This window comes from Anolis carolinensis, unplaced genomic scaffold (genome assembly GCF_035594765.1).
Source record: "Anolis carolinensis isolate JA03-04 unplaced genomic scaffold, rAnoCar3.1.pri scaffold_7, whole genome shotgun sequence".
In the NCBI taxonomy this organism is placed as follows: Eukaryota; Metazoa; Chordata; class Lepidosauria; order Squamata; family Dactyloidae; genus Anolis; species Anolis carolinensis.
Genome location: NW_026943818.1, coordinates 4629722 through 4648071, shown reverse-complemented (window position 1 = coordinate 4648071; position 18350 = coordinate 4629722). Strand labels below are relative to the sequence as shown.

General features: G+C 42.6%; 1 protein-coding gene across 1 annotated transcript; it reads right to left on the bottom strand.

The window, feature by feature from the left end:
* Nucleotides 1-3614: 3614 nt before the first annotated feature.
* Nucleotides 3615-11680, bottom strand: LOC134293129 (uncharacterized). Its single transcript, XM_062959716.1, has 2 exons — nt 7208-11680; nt 3615-3992 (listed from the first exon to the last, which is right to left on the bottom strand). The coding sequence occupies exons 1-2, from the start codon at nt 8834-8836 to the stop codon at nt 3885-3887; spliced, it is 1737 nt and encodes a 578-aa protein (XP_062815786.1). The 5' UTR covers nt 8837-11680; the 3' UTR covers nt 3615-3884.
* Between the last annotated feature and the right edge of the window lie 6670 nt (nt 11681-18350).

Genomic DNA, 18350 nt, shown 5'->3' with positions numbered 1-18350 from the left:
GACTAGCAATGGCTCTCCAGGGTTTTGAGCAAGAGACTTTCCCAAACCAACTCAGAGATCCAGAAGATTGAACATCTCCCTTTCAGCCATGTTCCACTTTTTCTAACAGGATTGCAGAATTAGCAATCCTAAATATCCATCCTCAGATGGTATCTTAATGGCTCCAACCAAAGGATGCAAATCACGTTACCTTTGGAAGCTACATAAACATCTTCATCAGGAAACTATGGCAAAACTAAATTAAGGAAATGAACTCAATCGTGTTGTAATCATGGGATGTCTACTCTATGGATATTTATGTATTTATTCCAGATGGAATTCTACTTGTTGGGAATTGATGAGCCGTCAAGCTCAAATCACCCCCTTTATGAGGTAAATTCCCATTAAAATAGCAGAATAAAATGCAGCAGTGAGACTTACGTGGTGTGAGTCTTGAAAGCCTTTGTGTATTCAGGATGGAAAAGGACTGCAAAGTTAGCTTCAAAGTTTAAAAACATTTATTTAGGTAAAAGGAAATCCATTGATGGATAGAAAAGGTTTGGAGCTATCTATCCTGTTCTAATACACATAGACAGATCAAAATAACAAAGGTATAGATAGCTACATCTTGAAAAATAGGAGCGGACAAAGTGCGTCCTCTCTCTGGAACAAAGCAGGAAGCAGGAATGGCGACCAAGCCTCGTGGGTCGCTTCTTCTCTAGGGCCATAAACATTCCAAAGGCCAAATTGGGGAAGTTACATCAAAGCCCTGGGAGAGATCACATTTCTAAAGCATCAAAGGGTGGGGTTGACCTAACTAGGACAGGAGGGAGGAAACAATAGTAAAGCCTAATCAAAGCATGCATGGAACTGGGGAAGGTGTCCCTAACTCTTTTCTAGGCTTCCTATCTAACCATAGAGACTTAAGCAGTGCAGGATGACATTTTTCCAACACTACTTACTTTCAAAAAAACCTTTAGTCATGTAGCTAAGGGTGCATCTCCACAATAGAATTAATCCAGACCTACTTATGTATCCATATCCACAGTCCCGATACAGTCAGAATCATGGTCGTTTGATGTCACTTGGACTGTCATGACTCAATGCTATGGAATCCTGGGATTTATAGTTTGGTGAAGGATCAGTGCACTTGGACAGAGAAGACTAAACAGTTCCCATGATTCCATAGCTTTCTGTCAATGTAGTTAAAATCATGTCAAACTGCATTAATGTGACAGTAAAGCTGCACTGTCACACCAACATAAAAGTCACAATAGCTCTCTATATCCACAAATACGTTTTGGCATATAAGGAAAGAATTGCATTTTGTCTTCATAGCTTTCTGTATCTGAAGTTACCATTGCGAAAAGAAATCTGTGCCATCAAATAAAGAAGTCAAATGAATTAATTAAATGCTACCCATGGCAACAGAGGAACCTTGGATGAGTTTTCAATCACGACTTTCTAGAAAAACCTGTCTTCTTTCCCGTTGAGTGAATCTGTTTCAAACTTTATGGAGCTCTTAAGATAGGTGAGCATATATACCCATATCTGTCTGCACACTTAAGATTAAAAATACAGATGGACATGTAAGGAAGCCTTCTAACCTACATTGCTTTCTGTCTCTGAAGCGAGTGCTGCAGAAGAAAATCTCCACCGCCTACCCAGGGAAGCTTCCATTAGCAGCAGCTGTCATCTCTGTCTTGTAATTGGAAATAATTGGGATGCTGTCTCAAACCACAGAGCCCCAAATTAGCCAATTCAGCTTCAGTCATGATCCAAGAAGCATCTGGCGCCATCTGAGATGGCAGCAGTTCAACAGTCCATCTTTACCTTGTGTCCCTGGACGCCACCACACCACTAGTAGTCAATGTGTTTTTGAAACGGAGCCATGGATCTCCTCTATCAAAGGTCTTGGATCCAAAGATGGAAGAAAAAGAGGAGGAAGGGAAGGAGGAAGTTCACCAGCCAGCTTTGCTCTCCTTCAATGGGTTCCTTCTACACCTAGATCTCCTTTATCAAAAGAACCTGATCTTAAGAAGAAAACGAATTTGTGTTGTGGTAATCTCTGAGCAGTTAGACTCAATTTAACCCTCTCTGGGGGAGATTCCACCAAAAATCAGCACAGTAGCAAAAGCAAAGCTTTCAAATGCAGCAGTTACTTACACGGGGTGAGCAAAGAGAAGCCTTTGTCTATTTAGGATTGCAATGGACTGCAGAGTCTCAGTAAAAGTTCAAAAAGTATTTATTCAGGTAAAAAGAACTCCATTGTAGATAGAAAGGCTTGGGAGCTGTCTCGTCTACTCTTGACTGGTTTCTAAGGAAAAATAAGAAAGGAAAAATAACAAACATCTAAATAGTTACATCTTGCCAGGAGAGATGGTGAGATGCTTCTTGTTAGCTAGAAGAACAAAGGGAGAAGAGAGAACCAAAATGGTTCCAACCTCATGGTCCAGTTTATTAGGGCCATAAAAGACATTCTGACCAATGAGAAGTTGACTTCAAAGTAAGGGATGTGACGTAAACAGGACAGAGTGAAACACAGCAAAGCCTGTCTAGGCATGCTTTGGAAACAGGGAAAGGATTCCCTCAATCTAACTCTATCATCTATCTAACTACATTTAGACTTGAGTAGTCCAGGATGATTCCCAACAATTTGGACCCCATCATAGAAAACCATCTGAAAGGTGGAGTGAAGACTCAATGATTCAATTGGATAATTTAGTAAACATGGTATTTAGCCCCACATATTTCATGTCAATGGCTCCCTATGAAGTCTAACTCTGACCCATAGAATTGTAGTGTTGAAGAGTTCCTGCGATTATCTCCTATCAAACCCCACAACTGGACTTTCCCCATCCATTCCCAGCTCCTGCATATCTTGGAGATGGCCGCCCAGTATCTTCTGGAGCATCTCAAATGACAGAAAACCAACTGTGTGTTCCAGCAATCTCTCTTCCTTCACTCAGCCTTCCTTATGGTCCAGCTCTCACATCCATAGGTTACTATGGGGAATACCGTTGCTTTAACTATGTGGACCTTCGTTGCCAGTGTGATGTCTCTACTCTTCACTGTTTTATAAAGATTGGTCATTGTTGTCCTCCCAAGAAGGAAACGTCTCCTGATTTCGTGGCTGCAGTCTGCGTCTGCAGTAATCTTCGCGCCTATAAATAAAAAAGTCTGTCACTGCTTCCACGTTTTCTCCCTCTATTTGCTAGTTATCAATCAGTCTGGTTGCCACAATCTTGGAGTTTTATATGTTTAACTGCAACCCAGCTTTTGCACTTCCTTCTTTCACCTTGGTTATGAGGCTCCTCAATTCCTCCTCACTCCTTACTGAGAATCTCAGTAAGATACACAAGTCCAAGCTTGATGAGGTCTAAAAATGGGCTTATAACAGACCAAGGGTTGGTAGGTATGGAAAGTATAGAGGGCAAGTAATTGCCCTGTAATCATTCAGGTGCTCCATTGATTGTACAAAATAGTGTAGATTGTTAGGATCTCTTCTTCCAGTTGTGCCGTGGGTAAGTCTTCCCCAGAAGAAAGCACTAAGACACAGGCTGGGTAGATTCAAACAGGTTTTTATTGTACAGTGTCAGGCTTACTTCAAAGGACCAGTCTGAACGCAGATCAAAGACAGCTGCTCTCAAACACAATCTTTATTGAAGAATACATGACTTTGGAAAAGTCGAGAATGACCTAATGTTTACATACATCTAATTTTATCACTTCTGATGCAACGTAATATCACACGCAAATATCATCATCAAACCCCACCTTCTGGATCACATTTCCACCAAGGTTTCTATCCCCCCCACACTACAGCAATTATAATTGTTTATACTTTCACCCCTGAGTTCCCAGGCTCATTTTATCTTCTCCCGCCAGGTGCTCGCATGTTTATGTTATGAAGTCAGATTCAGGGCTTGGAAATTCAGCCCTGGGATCTGGCTGCATGACATGGCGCCCCCGTTTTCTTCGTCCTCCTCTTCGGTTCTTCTTTCACCATAGTCCTGAAACAAATCAAACAATAACTCTATGGGTCCATTTTGTCTAAAGTCCCCATATATTTTTTCAGCAAGCTGCGATGGAAGACTGGGTGTATTTTCCCTAAACTTTTTGGCAATGCCAATTGGAAAGTCACTTCATTGATAACCCCCTGTATTCTGAATGGTCCAATATATTTGGGGCCCAGTTTTCTTGAAGGTAACCCCAATTTGATGTTTTGGGTACTTAACCACACTAGATCTCCTTTATCTAATTTATCGCCTTCCACCCTCTTTCTGTCTGCGAACGTTTTATACTTTTTGTGTGCTTCTTTTAACGATGCAGTCACTTGATTCCAACATTCCATCATTTGCGTTTTCCATTTCCCTGCCTCTGTTCCTTCATTTTCTGTCCACCTCGGCAATTGGGGTAAAGGTTGTATTTCATACCCGTAAACTACTTCAAAGGGGGTTTTGTTTGTTGCTGAATGTATAGTTGAATTAAAGGCTAGTTCCGCAAACGCCAACCACCTAGACCAGTCATTTTGTCTCATGTTAGAGTACATTCGAAGGAACTGCCCAAGCGTTTGCTGAGTACGTTCTACCGCCCCGTTTGTCATGGGGTGAAAAGCAGAACTTAAACTCCTTTCTGCTCCTAGCATTTCCAAGAATTTTTCCCAAAATTTTGCTGTGAATTGTACTCCTCTGTCACTGACTACTCTACTTGGACATCCATGTAATTTGTAAATATGGTTTATGTACAATTCAGCTAGTTTCTCAGCCGATGGTAGCTTCGTCAGTGCTATAAAGTGGGCCTGTTTAGAAAACAGGTCTAATACTGTCCAAATATAACGATGTCCTTTGCTGACTGGCAGTTCTCCCACAAAGTCCATAGCTACACATTCCCAAGGCCTGGTAGGTTCCGCTACTGTCTGTAACAATCCCATAGGCTTCCCTCCTCCCGATTTATTTCTGGCACAATCATCACATTGGACAACATGATTCTTTATGTCCTTCCTCATTCCTGGCCACCAACAATGTTTTGCTATTGCCTTTGTTGTTTTGGTAATTCCTGTATGACCAGCGCTCTGGTTGTTGTGAAAACGATGCAGAATCTTAATCCTTAATATTGCTGGGATATACAGTTTCTTGTTTACAAACCAAAATCCCCCCTTCTGGTCCCCCTTTTCTGCGTTGGACGCGATCCATTGATCTCCTTTATAAGACTGTTTTAGTTCATCTCCCCAGTTATCTTCCCCGCCGAGTTCGACAAAAGCCGTGTCCTCCTTTTGGGTTTGTGCTCTTGTCCTGACAGCTAAGCCCCATTGTTTGTCAGAGAATATTGTCCCCTCCTTTGCTGTGGTTAGGCCTTCGTGTTGAGGCATGCGTGAAAGAGCATCTGCCAAGACATTCTGTTTCCCTTGAAAAAACTTTAATTGGAAATCGAATCTGCTGAAGTATTGCGCCCATCTGATTTGTTTGGGGGACAATTTTCTAGGAGACTTTAAATACTGGAGATTCTTATGGTCAGACCAAATTTCGAATGGGATTCCGCTTCCTTCGAGGAAGTGTCGCCAGCATTCTAAGGCTTTTAATATGGCTAATGCCTCTTTTTCCCATATTGGCCAACTTTTTTCAGTTTCGCTGAACTTCCGTGACAAATATCCACAGGGTTTTAAGTTCCCATTTTGATCCTTTTGCAATAGCACTGCCCCGTACGCACAGTCTGAGGCATCGCAATGGATTATGAAAGGGCTCCTGATATCAGGGTGTTTTAAGATGGGTCCTTCAGTGAAGCATTCTTTTAAGGTCTCGAATGCCTTTTGGCATTCTGGCGTCCAACTCAGTTTGGCGCCGGGAGCTTTCACTTTTGCTGTCTCCCCTTTCCCTTTTGTTTTTAAAAGTTCTGTAAGGGGTGCGGTTATTTGTGCAAAGCCTTTTATGAAGGGTCTGTAAAAATTTGCAAACCCCAGAAATGATTGTAATTGCCTCCTTGTTTGAGGCACTCCCCATTCTTTCACATCTGCTACTTTAGCTGGATCCATAGCTAACCCTTCTGGAGACATCCGATATCCCAGAAAGTCAATTTGAGTTTTATTAAATTCACATTTGGACAGTTTTGCGTACAGCTTTGCTTCTCTTAGTCTCTGCAAAACTTCCCGGACCAATTTTACGTGCTTTTCCTTATCTTCAGAAATGATCAAGATATCATCAAGGAATATGAACACCCCTCTGTACAATAACGGGTGTAGTATTTCATTTATAAGCTGCATAAAGCAGCCGCTTCCATTTTTTAACCCGAAAGGCAAAATTTCGTATTCAAAATGGCCGAATGCGCAGGAAAATGCGGTTTTCCAAGTATCCTCCGGTTTGATCCTTAATTTATGATACGCTTCAATTAAATCCAGTTTAGTAAATATGCTCCCTTTCTTCAATACGGTAATTAAATCCTTGACTAAGGGCATAGGGTATTTATTGTCCTTGGTAATTGCGTTTAAATTTCGATAATCAATGCACAATCTTAGGGAATTGTCTTTCTTTCTCCTAAATAACACTGGAGCCCCGAGAGGAGAATTAGATGGCTTAATGAAGCCTCGAGCCAGGTTTTTATCAATGTATTTTCTCAATTCCTCTTTCTCTTGCACAGACATGGGATGCACTTTTGGTTTTGGTAAGTCTGCTCCTGGGGTTATTTCAATCCCTACTTCTATATTTCTTTTGGGAGGCAATTTACTGGCCTCTTTCTGATTGAAAACATCCGCAAAGTCTCTGTATTCAGGTGGCAACAGCTGTGGGTCTATTTCCCCTGCTTCGTCTTCCTCGTCCTCCTCTTCTGCAATTTTGCTTATCTCCCATTGCATCTGCTGTTCTTTAAATGCTAAGCTTTTTCCTCTCCAATCTACTTCAGGATTTGCTTGTTCGAGCCATGGTATCCCCAATATTACATGGTATGTGGCAATAGGGGCTATCACAAAGGATATTCTTCCTCCCCATTTGCCTATTTTGCATGGAACTCCCCGTAATTCCTTTGTAGATACTTCCCCAGCAGCGACTGATCCATCTAGCTGCGAAAATGCAATTGGGGAGTCAAGTGCCATCTGCTGGCATTTCAGCGCTCCTGCTAATTCTGGGGTTATAATGTTCCTAGAACACCCGCAGTCTACAAACGCCTTGCAGGTGGCCCGATTTTCTAGCCCCGAGAGGCAAATTGGTACTACTATCATGCGTTTGTCCCGACTCACCAATCTTTCCGAAGATTCTGGGGCCTGCACCTCCTCCTCCGCACGCCTCCCGGTTGCTGGCTTGGGTTTTGGGGCTTTTGGCGGCTCCCCCTTCCGGGCCCAGCATTCCGCTGCTCGGTGGCCCGTCTTCCCACATACAAAGCATCCCGGTTTAGGTTTGTTGTCGTCTCCTCTGGAGGGAATCCCCGGCCTCCCTCCGGGTCTTTCTTGCTTCCTCGTTTCTCCTCGACCTCTCGCCACCGGTCTTTGCTGGCCGCTGCTGCTCCTGAAGCGCTTTACTTGGGCCAGGGTAGATTCGACGCGCCCCGCTAGTTGAATCCATCCCTGGAGCGTCTCGGGGTCGTCTCTGTGCGCTGCCCAGCTGAAAATCTCGGGGCGTAGTCCCTCTTTAAATAGTTCCACTTTGGTTACTTCAGACCACTCCGGTACCCTTTCCGCGAGGTGGAGGAATTCCTCTGCGTACTCGGGCACCGTTTTGTCCCTCTGTTTTATTCCTTTCAGCTGGTCTCGAGCCCTCAATTGCTCTAGCCGGTCTCTGAACCGGTTCTCCAGTGCGGCGAGGAAGCGGGGCACTGACCTCAGGCATGGGTCGCGTCTGGCATGCAATTGCACATACCAGCTGGCCGCTCCTCGCTTTAGTGTGTTGCCGATGGCTCGAACCCTGCTTGCTTCGGAGGGAAATGTGTGTGCGTTGTCTTCCATGTATCCTCTAATGCTAATTAGAAAAAAGTTCAGTTCATCTGATTCCCCTCCGTATTCCAGCTTGAGATCTTCCCTTCTAGGCATCCATTCTGCAGCCCTTTGATGTTGTCTGGGCGGCATGGGGAAGGGTTGCATCAGGTTTCCTCGGGCGGCTCCTTGGAACACGCCGCGCCCCACTCCGGTGGTCATTCTGCGCGGCTCCTGGAAGTCTGCCGCCGCTGTCGGCTCTTCCGCCCATCCGCATACTGGCCTAGCTGTAGCCCCCTCATCTCGCCTTTCCTCGTCGTACGGCACATCCTCCTCCTCTTCCTGGACCCCCCGCTCCTCTCCGCCTTCGTCTGCGAATCCACTGGACCCGATCCCTGGCCCCAGTGGCCTTTCCACCCCGACGCCCATTCGGGGGGTTGGGAGCTCTGTTGGAGACGGCGGCCTCAGGGTCCCCAGGGCTCGCTGACGCTCCACTTCTCGCGCCATGCTGTCCCGGAACTGCAGCTCCTGCCAGTATTCCTCATCTCCCTCGTCCCTTGCCGCCACGGGGCTCTGCGTTGACGCCCGCTGGCCCCTCTGGCTCCAATCTCCTTCTTTGCTTGGTTCTCTCTCGGCGCCATATCGGCTGGCCTCCTTCTGGAGATTCTCTTCCAATAATGGCACCAATCTCCCCACGGTTTCCGACAGCCTGGATAAATTAGTTTCCAGGATGGATAACCGCAGGGCCACGGTCTCCGGCATACTTCCTCCAGATCCCCAACTGGTTTCTGCAGCCGCAGAGACGCCTCTTCCGAGCCTGGGAATTCTCTGGGTCACGCCGTTCGGCTTGGGGTACCCCGTAGAGGAAGCTATGGCTTGCAGCGTCTCTTCTCTCTTCGGCCGGGCCCCTTGCAAAGGCCTCTCTGCCTCATTTGGGCTTTGATCTTCTTCCTCGCTCATTATCACTTCACTGCGAATTCCGCAGGAGGGTGAGAAATGGGATTCTCGACTTTAATGTCAGGCTTACTTCAAAGGACCAGTCTGAACGCAGATCAAAGACAGCTGCTCTCAAACACAATCTTTATTGAAGAATACATGACTTTGGAAAAGTCGAGAATGACCTAATGTTTACATACATCTAATTTTATCACTTCTGATGCAACGTAATATCACACGCAAATATCATCATCAAACCCCACCTTCTGGTTCACATTTCCACCAAGGTTTCTATCCCCCCCACACTACAGCAATTATAATTGTTTATACTTTCACCCCTGAGTTCCCAGGCTCATTTTATCTTCTCCCGCCAGGTGCTCGCATGTTTATGTTATGAAGTCAGATTCAGGGCTTGGAAATTCAGCCCTGGGATCTGGCTGCATGACAGTACAGAATACCAGAATCTTCTCTGTAGCCCATTTATATAGGGGCTCTCACATACCAGAGGGTAATTGAGGCTTTATGGCTGACCAGTTTTATGGCTGGCATCTGTCCTTTGTCAGCGTTTGCTCTGTATCCGGAGATGTTATAAGATCGGAGATCATGACATCGATGCACTCTTGGCTCAGAAATTATCTGAATGCATTACAAGGTCTCCTCTCAAATCTTGGGCAAGCTCATGGGTCCTCTTTTGTTTCTAAGCTAAACCATACTTTCTCGTTGCATTAGATCAGTGGTTCCCAAACTTATTTGGCCTACCGCCCCCTTTGCAGTAAAAAATATTACTCAGCGCCCCCTGGAAATTAATTTTTTTTAATTTTTTTAAAATTTGTTTTTATTAATTTATCAGTCCAAATGTACAAGCTCACATTTTCCTCATTCTACAAAATGTCAAACACATCACGTTGCATACAATCCAACAGCAAAAAAATAAAAATCAAGAACATCCCCAAGCATATTTCCCATCAGTCTTTTAACTTTTCCATTACAACTTCACTATACATCTCTCCACTACACACCCTTCATCTTCCTATACATGTATTATTATCAATATTATTATTAATTTATAATTCAAAATGTATAAATATACATTCTTTCCTCATTTTACAGTATCCAAGACATTTCACATTGTATGCAATCCAACAATAAAGAAAAATCAAAATCAAAACATCTTTATGCATATTTCTTATCAGTTGTCTTTCCCGTTACAACTTTACTACATATCTCTCTACTACACCCCTTTATATACTTATACATGTTTTATTTATTTATTATTATTATTATTATTATTATTATTATTATTATTATTATTGTTAAACCTTTTCCCCCTCTTCCCTTCCCCTTATTTTGTGCCACCTTCACCAGGACCAACCAACTCATACTGTTTCACAAGCCCAATTTTTTTTTAATTTTAATAGCAATTAAACTAAGATATATGTATTAATGTTTCTACTTGTGGTCATCACCGCCCCCCTGGATTGCTGCAGCGCCCACCAGGGGGCGGTAGTGCCCACTTTAGGAATCACTGCATTAGATAAACAAATGCATTGAATTTCTTTCTTTTTTTTACACATTTAAGATTCTTTCTTACTTGGAAAATATCATCCGGCCCTTTTATCTCAAGATCTTGTTCTCCTCCCCTTCCAGATTTCTCTTCCGTTCCATGCAGAGCCTTTAGAAAAGCCAGGAGACAAATGCTGGGGATAAATCACCTAAATGTGTTTCACAAACTCCTGGCGGGCTTTCCACCATTCCAGGCCTTAGCAACAACAGCAGCTTTTTGCTCAAGAGTAATTGGGTTGGAGGACCCCTCCGGGGGTTTTCGGCAGAAGGAAGGAAGGGGTGTGCTTTTATTTTAGGGGATGGGAAAAATGCTGAAACGGGAAGGCGGCTGGCAAGTTTTATTTGTGTCGTTTGTCTAGGTTGCTTCCCCTGGGAACCCCAATTACAGCTGGAACTAGGAAATATAAATTTAAATCTTCAGATTCCCATCATCTCTGTTGACGAACTCATTGGCGCCTTGGGAGAACAACCCCTATAAGGAAGAGCGCAGAAATGTGATGAAGTCCGGGACCCCCCCGGGAGCCGAAAACAATAAACTCAGAGCGAAAGCAGAGAGAATGGTTTTCCCTTCTGCATTGACCCTTCTCCTCTGGTGTTAATAATAACAGGGAATATTTATGCATCGGACTGATCGGAGAAAATAGAAAGAGGGGCCGAGGGGATGGGATTGGTGAGGAAAGGGGGGAGTACAGGAGAAGACAGCAAAGGGAAACAAGATGGGGATGTGAAATTATACCTTCCCTGTCTGTCATCTTTCAATGCTAAATTAATTATTTGTAGTGTGGTATATCCTTCCAGTGCTTCCACCGAGCAATGTGCAATCTCCAGTTCACTGTCCATGGAACAACTTTGAAGAAGATCTTGCAAATAGCATTAGAGATGGATCCAATCAAACATTTCCAGTTGTCACAGTAGACAAGGGAGCCGAGATGCACAAAGGGGAGTCAGAGTGCATGAGAGGGTAAGATGTAAACCAGGGGTCTTCAAAATGTTTAAGTGGAGGGCTGATTCAGAGTTCCTCAAACTGTTGGTGGGCTGGACTATGATGAAATAGTAAAAGATTAGGATTGTTTTTGTGTGCCTTCAGGTCATTTCAGACTTAGGTCAACCCTAAGTCTAAAGTTTAGGACAGAGGACAGGTATATGACCTTGGAGGGCCGCATCTGGCCCATGGGCCTTAGTTTGGGGACCTCTGATCTAGAGGTTTCATTAGACCATCGGTAAGGAAAGGGACCCTCAAAGGCCATCTAGATGATCTTATCAAGCCATCAGAAGACCATAGATAAGGAAAGGGACCCCAAAGACCATCTAGATGGTTTCATAAGACCATAGGTAAGGAAAAGAAGCCCCCAAAGGCCATCTAGACAATCTTATAAGACCATAGGTAAGGAAAGGGACCCTCAAAGGCCATCTAGACAATCTCATAAGACCATAGGTAAGGAAAGGGACCCTCAAATGCCATCTAGATGGTCTCATAAGACCATCAGTAAGGAAAGGGACCCTCAAAGGCCATCTAGACAATCTCATAAGACCATAGGTAAGGAAAGGGACCCTCAAATGCCATCTAGATGGTCTCATAAGACCATCAGTAAGGAAAGGGACCCTCAAAGGCCATCTAGATGATCTCATCAAGCCATCAGAAGACCATAGATATGAAAAGAGACCTCAAAGACCATCTAGATGGTTTCATAAGACCATAGGTAAGGAAAGGAAGCCCCCAAAGGCCATCTAGACAATCTCATAAGACCATAGGTAAGGAAAGGGACCCTCAAAGATCATCTAGATGGTCTCATAAGGCTTTAGCTAAGCAAAGAGACCTTCAAAGACCAACTAGACGATCTCAGAAGACCATAGGTAAGCAAAGAGACCTCCAAAACCCAGGTAGACTTAGGTCAACCCTAAGTCTAAAGTTTAGGACAGGGGCCAGGTCAATGACGTTGGGGGACCGCATTCGGCCCACAGGTCTTAGTTTGGGGACCTCTGATGTAAACAGAAGTGTCTCCATAACTGAAAGGCATCAAATCCTGTCTGATCTTGGAAACTAAGCAAATTCAGTCCTGGTTAGGATTTGGGTGGAGGACCACCAATGACTAACAGGTGGTGTAGGGAATATTTCAGAGGAAAGAATGGGCAAAAACACTTCTAGAGTATCCCTTGCTATAAAAAAAAAACCTGTGAAATTAATGAGGTCATCATAAGTCAACAGGCAATCTGAAGACACACATTCCACACACACAAAGTTACAATAAAAATGTTATCGACCTGGTTATGGAGACAAATGTCTGCATTTTTGAGGTTCTTCTTAGGAGTGTATTGTTATAGAAACAATCATGATGGCCTTTGGGGTTTTGTCTTGTTTTGACATTCATCTATTGATCTTTCAAGGTCAGTACAGTCCATCCTGATTATCAGTGATATATAGGCCTGAGTCCTCTTGGTCCCAACTGGATCCATATCAGTGAATCAGTTGGATTGAAATTCTTGTTGCCTCTATATCAAATGAAAGGTTCATTGGGTCAACTTTAGGGAGCTTTTGGATGAATCATATTAGAGCAGACTCTAGATTTTTTTAATGTGTTGACTCTCCATAATTATCAAATGAGCCTACTCTAATTGGGATTAACCATCAAGACGTCTGCCATAGAGTCCTTCTTTCCCATCCCTAGCCAAGGACAAATGGGATTTAATGTTGGATCATTTGCATCCAAAACACATGTTCTCTGACATGGCCTCCCCAAACTCTTCTGTTTTGCCATAAAAATCAAGTTTCCATTAAGGTTGTGCTTTCGGGGTAAACCTTGACCCATTTTATGTCCCAACTTTCAGTGGGGGCCCAATCCGTTTTTTGGGAGCCTCCCGAAACCGGGAAGGCCGATATCTGTTTTTGCTCTGGGTGCCAAAGGATCCATTTTCTATCGGCCCATTGGAATCCTAAAATCTATATTTAGCCCAGATAAGAGCCATTGTATCAGATGGGTTTACTTACCGTGTTTACTAGAAAATAAGACAGTCTCATATTAAATTTTGCTCCTGAAGATATGCTAGGTCTTATTTTCAGGGGATGTCTTATTTTTCAATGAAGAAGAAATCACATTTATTGTTGAACAAAAAAATGAGCATTTATTATATACTGTAAAGTAGTTGTCATCACAAAACAGCATGACCAGACAAACTGTGAATCCTATCAAAATTTTCTTTTTACATTATCATTATTTCCATGAACATCAATCTGTGGTAAATACATTTACCGATCCTGCATGCTCTGGTGTTCTGTTTGACGGGCATGCTTCCAAACAAAACTGTGCTAGGTCTTACTTTCGGGGAGGCCTTCTATTTAGCAATTCAGCAAAACCTCTACTAGGTCTTATTTTATTTTATTTATTTATTTATTTATTTTTCAAACTTATATGCCGCCACTCCCCTAGGGCTCGGGGCGGCTTACAAGAACCGGCTAAAATCAACAATTTAAAAACATCTTAAAACATCTTTAAAACATCTTTAAAAATATCTTAAAAACATCCTAAAAGCACCTTTTAAAACATCTAACAGAACTCAAAGGCCTGCCGAAACAGGTGTGTCTTACATGCCCTGCGGAAAGCCGACAAGTCCCGCAAGGCACGGACTTCAGGTGGCAAGGTGTTCCAGAGAGATGGTGCCACTGCTGAAAAGGCTCTGCGTCTAGTTGCTGTTAGACGCAAGGCCTTAAAACTGGGGACTTCCAGCAGGTCTTGGTCCTCAGAATGGAGGGATCTCTGGGGTTTGTAGGGAGTGAGGCGGTCCCTCAGGTACATCGGCCCTAGACCATGTAAGGCCTTGAAGGTAAGCACCATCACTTTGAAAGTGATCCGGTGCTCAATTGGTAACCAGTGCAGCTGCCGTAAGATTGGTGTTATGTGGCATCTCATCGGGACTCCCGCAAGGAGCCGGGCAGCTGCATTTTGCACCAATTTGAGCTTCCGGATCACCGACACAGGAAGGCCGATGTAAAGGGCATTACAGTAGTCCAGTCTCGAGATTTTCAGGGGATATCTTATTTTCAGGGGAAAAGGGTATGTGTTGACTCACTGTTCAAACACTGAATGAAGGGACCCACCCTAGTTGGGATCAGATTCCATCCACTTTGTCACACCAAAGCATCATTGTTCTTGGTTCTTACTTTATGAAAGTTACCCGTGAAACAATAAAGGCTAGAGATTTATTTATATTCTTTATCTAGGTGGTATTTAGTTAAGAATCTGAGGGTAGGGAGATATCCCGCAAAAACTCTGTGGATTGCCATGAGACAGTTCACCATTCTATGACCATTCCTTCTCTCTGAAATTAAAATTCTGTGCAACAAGAGGGTTAATGTGTTTCACAATGAATTTTGATTGATCAAACGTGATTAGCGACTTATGAATATGAATGAGGTTTTGAAAAACAACAAGAAGTTCCTACTGCTCCCCTCCTTCTTTAAAAAATTAATTTAAACCCAAGGAACAAGAGGAACAGCTGGCTTAATATTAAGAAGCAGGTATGGTAGCAATGGGGGAACAGAGGACACCTAAGCAAGTTAAGGCTATGTCTTTAGGTGCAGTGTTAGGAAATAGGATTATGGAACGAGAAATCAAATTTCAACCTCAAAGCAAAACTAAAACTCAGAGAGTAGGACACTGGGGGTAGAAATTACAAGTAAGGGGTCTACATCTTTATAATGGACTTCTGTCTGTTGTAAATAGAGTAGTCACACTATGTCCATTTTCAACAAGAGGGTTCCATGAGGTTACAATTAGGCTTATGCATGCATTTCATTTCCCCCGTTTCCTTCGGTACCTTCAGAATGCACAAGCCTAGTTACAATGACTTATGCCACATCAACACTGACCATTGAAAACAGTTTCGAACTGAAAGTGGTTTTGCTGTGCAGATGATGACATAAGAAATCCTGGAACCACATTAATGGCTTTCTTTCACATGCTTTTCCTTGGAGCTAGCTTCAAACTGCATCAGTATAGATGGGTCCTTAAAGGCACACAACACTTACTGTTGTGGTAATCTCTGAGCGGTTAGACTCAATTTAACCCTCTCTGAAGGAGATTCCACCAAAATGCAGCAGAGTAGCCAAAGCAAAAGCTTTCAAATGCAACAGTTACTTACATGGGGCGAGCAAAGAGAAGCCTTTCAACTTAGGATGGCAATGGAGTGCAGAGTCTCAATAAAAGTTCAAAAAACATTTATTCAGGTAAAAAGAATTCCATTGTAGATAGAAAGGCTTGGGAGCTGTCTAGTCTACTCTAGACTGGTTTCTAAGGAAAAATAAGAAAGGAAAAATAACAAACATCTAAATAGTTACATCTTGCCAGGAGAGACAGCAAGATGCTGCTTGTTAGCTAGAAGAACAAAGGAAGAAGAGAGAACCAAAATGGTTCCAACCTCATGGTCCAGTTTATTGGGGCCATAAAAGACATTCTGACCAATGAGAAGTTAGTGTCCCTGGAGATTCACATTTCTACTAACTTCAAAGTAAGGGATGTGATGTAAACAGGATAGAGTGAAACACAGTAAAGCCTGTCTAGGCATGCTTTGGAAACAGGGAAAGGATTCCCTCAACCTAACTCTATCATCTATCTGACTACATTTAGACTTGAGTAGTCCAGGATGATTCCCAACACTTACAAATGAAGTAAACTTAGAAGAAGGGAGCTAGGAGTGGATTTATGTATGAATAGAAAGTGAATGCAGTTCTGGGGCTAAGCCTGTGCTCAGAGAAGCCCTTTGAGTATAAGCCTCCCTCACCTATTTTATAAGGTCACTTATTTCAGGTCTAGTTTGTATGGGTGGACTTGAAAGAGCTAGGGAAAAAATCAATCCCAATATACTATATTATGCATTGCCCACATACGCACAAAAAATCAAGACAACTTGGTGGTATTTATTTTGTGTCCTGCAAAACATCACGTCTGTCAGAGAAGCCTTGGATTTCTTCAACTCAGCCTGGCTTTCTGACACTCCCGTCACCATGGTTTCTCAGCATCACACTTATGACAGGAATAAGCCCAGTTCAGGTTGCTTAGTGACAACAATTTACTTCTCTGATGTTATATCCACACAAAAGAGAGAGAAATAAGTACGTATTAGGGCCAATCCTGGTTGAGATCCTGCATTAGCCCAGGAGGAGCATAATGCTCCACCAACACAGTTGCAAAGGGCAACTTTCTAGTCATGAAGAACACAATGCCCAGGTGGCACCATGGAGGTCATCCCATAGCTATTAGACATGTCCAAAAATCGTTTTGAATCGTATATCGGATTTATTTCGGATTGTTCTCGCTTTTTGATACGCACTTACCCATACAGTTTGAATGTACAGTAGAGTCTTACTTATCCAACATAAACAGGCCGGCAGAACAACAGCAAATATGTTGGATAATAAGGAGAGATTAAGGAGAAGCCTATTAAACATCAAATTAGGTTATGATTTTACAAATTAAGCACCAAAACATCATGTTATACAACAAATTAGACAGAAAAAGTAGTTCATTATGCATTAATGCTATGTCGTAATTACTGTATTTACAAATTTAGCACCAAAATATCACAATGCATTGAAAACATTGAATACAAAAATGCGTTGGATAATCCAGAACGTTGGATAAGTGAGACTCTACTGAACATGCATTTAAAATTTTATAATTCATGGTTTAATAGAGTCTAATTAGAGTTTTAATTGATGTGGTACTATTTTATTGTTTATTAATATGTTGTTGTTTTATTGAATGTATTTTGGGCAATGTAATTTGCCAACTGTTGTAAGCCGCCCTGAGTCCCTCCGGGTAAGGGTAAAAGTGATGCAAATAAATAAATAAATAAATATATTCCTGCTCAACAAAAAGGACAAAGGGGACACCAATCATAAAAGCTAGGGAAGAGAATAAACAATTGTCCCACCCAATGCATTAGTATTCATTTCTTCCAACCCTGATTCTGTTTCGCAATATTAGCACTTGTTACAAAATGTCATTGATCTATTAAGGCTTTCCAGGCATTCAAAAACTCCACACACTGGGAGGAAGAGTGGATGGGGAAATTATGACTAACTAGACAAGATGAGAGGTGATGCTTTCTTGGGAAATTAAATCAGGTTGTAATGTTTGCGAACACAGCACAGGAGATTAGAGACAGGTCGGAATAGGCTGTTTTATATGGCATTGCACCTATTGTCCAACCAGTTGTGTCAACCTGAAAAGGAAGCTGTTCTATTCTGAAGCTGCCTATCTAACGAATATATTTTTGCAACTGCACTGGGAGAAACTGAATCAGTTGGCTGCCAACAAGGTCTCTTCCAACTCTATTATTCTAAAGGGCAATTAGGTAGTAAGTAAGTTATTCAATCGGCTTGTGCATTTTGGGTGAATTCTGTTGGATATCATCCTGGACTACACAAGTCTCATCTAATAGTTATGTAGTGGATAGGTTAAAATGAGGGAAACCTCTCTCTATTCCATGCATGCCTAGATAGGCCTTTGCTGGTTTCTCTCTTCCCTTTCCTGTTTACATCCACTCCCCACATTGTTGATATAGTAATGTGAACCCTTTTAGGGATGAGACAACTTCCTCTATCTAGATTGGAATGTTAATTGCCCAAAAGGCTCGGACCATGAGGTCAGCAGCCATATCTCTTCCTCCTTTGTCTTCTATCTAAGAAGGACACATTTTGCCCACTCTCATGGCAAAAATGTAGCTATTTAGATATTTGTTATTTTTACCTGCTTACCTTCCTTAGATGCTAGCTTAGAGAGCTAGTTAGCTCCAAGAAACCTTTTCTATCCACAATGGATTTCTTTTTACATAATAAATGCTTTTGAACTTTCAAGGAGACTTTGCAATCCTTTGCCATCCTAAGAAACAAAGGCTTCTCTAACCTCACCACACGTAAGTTTTTGCTGCTTTTGAATTGTGGTTCTGCCACTCTGCTGTATTTTTGAGGAATCACCCC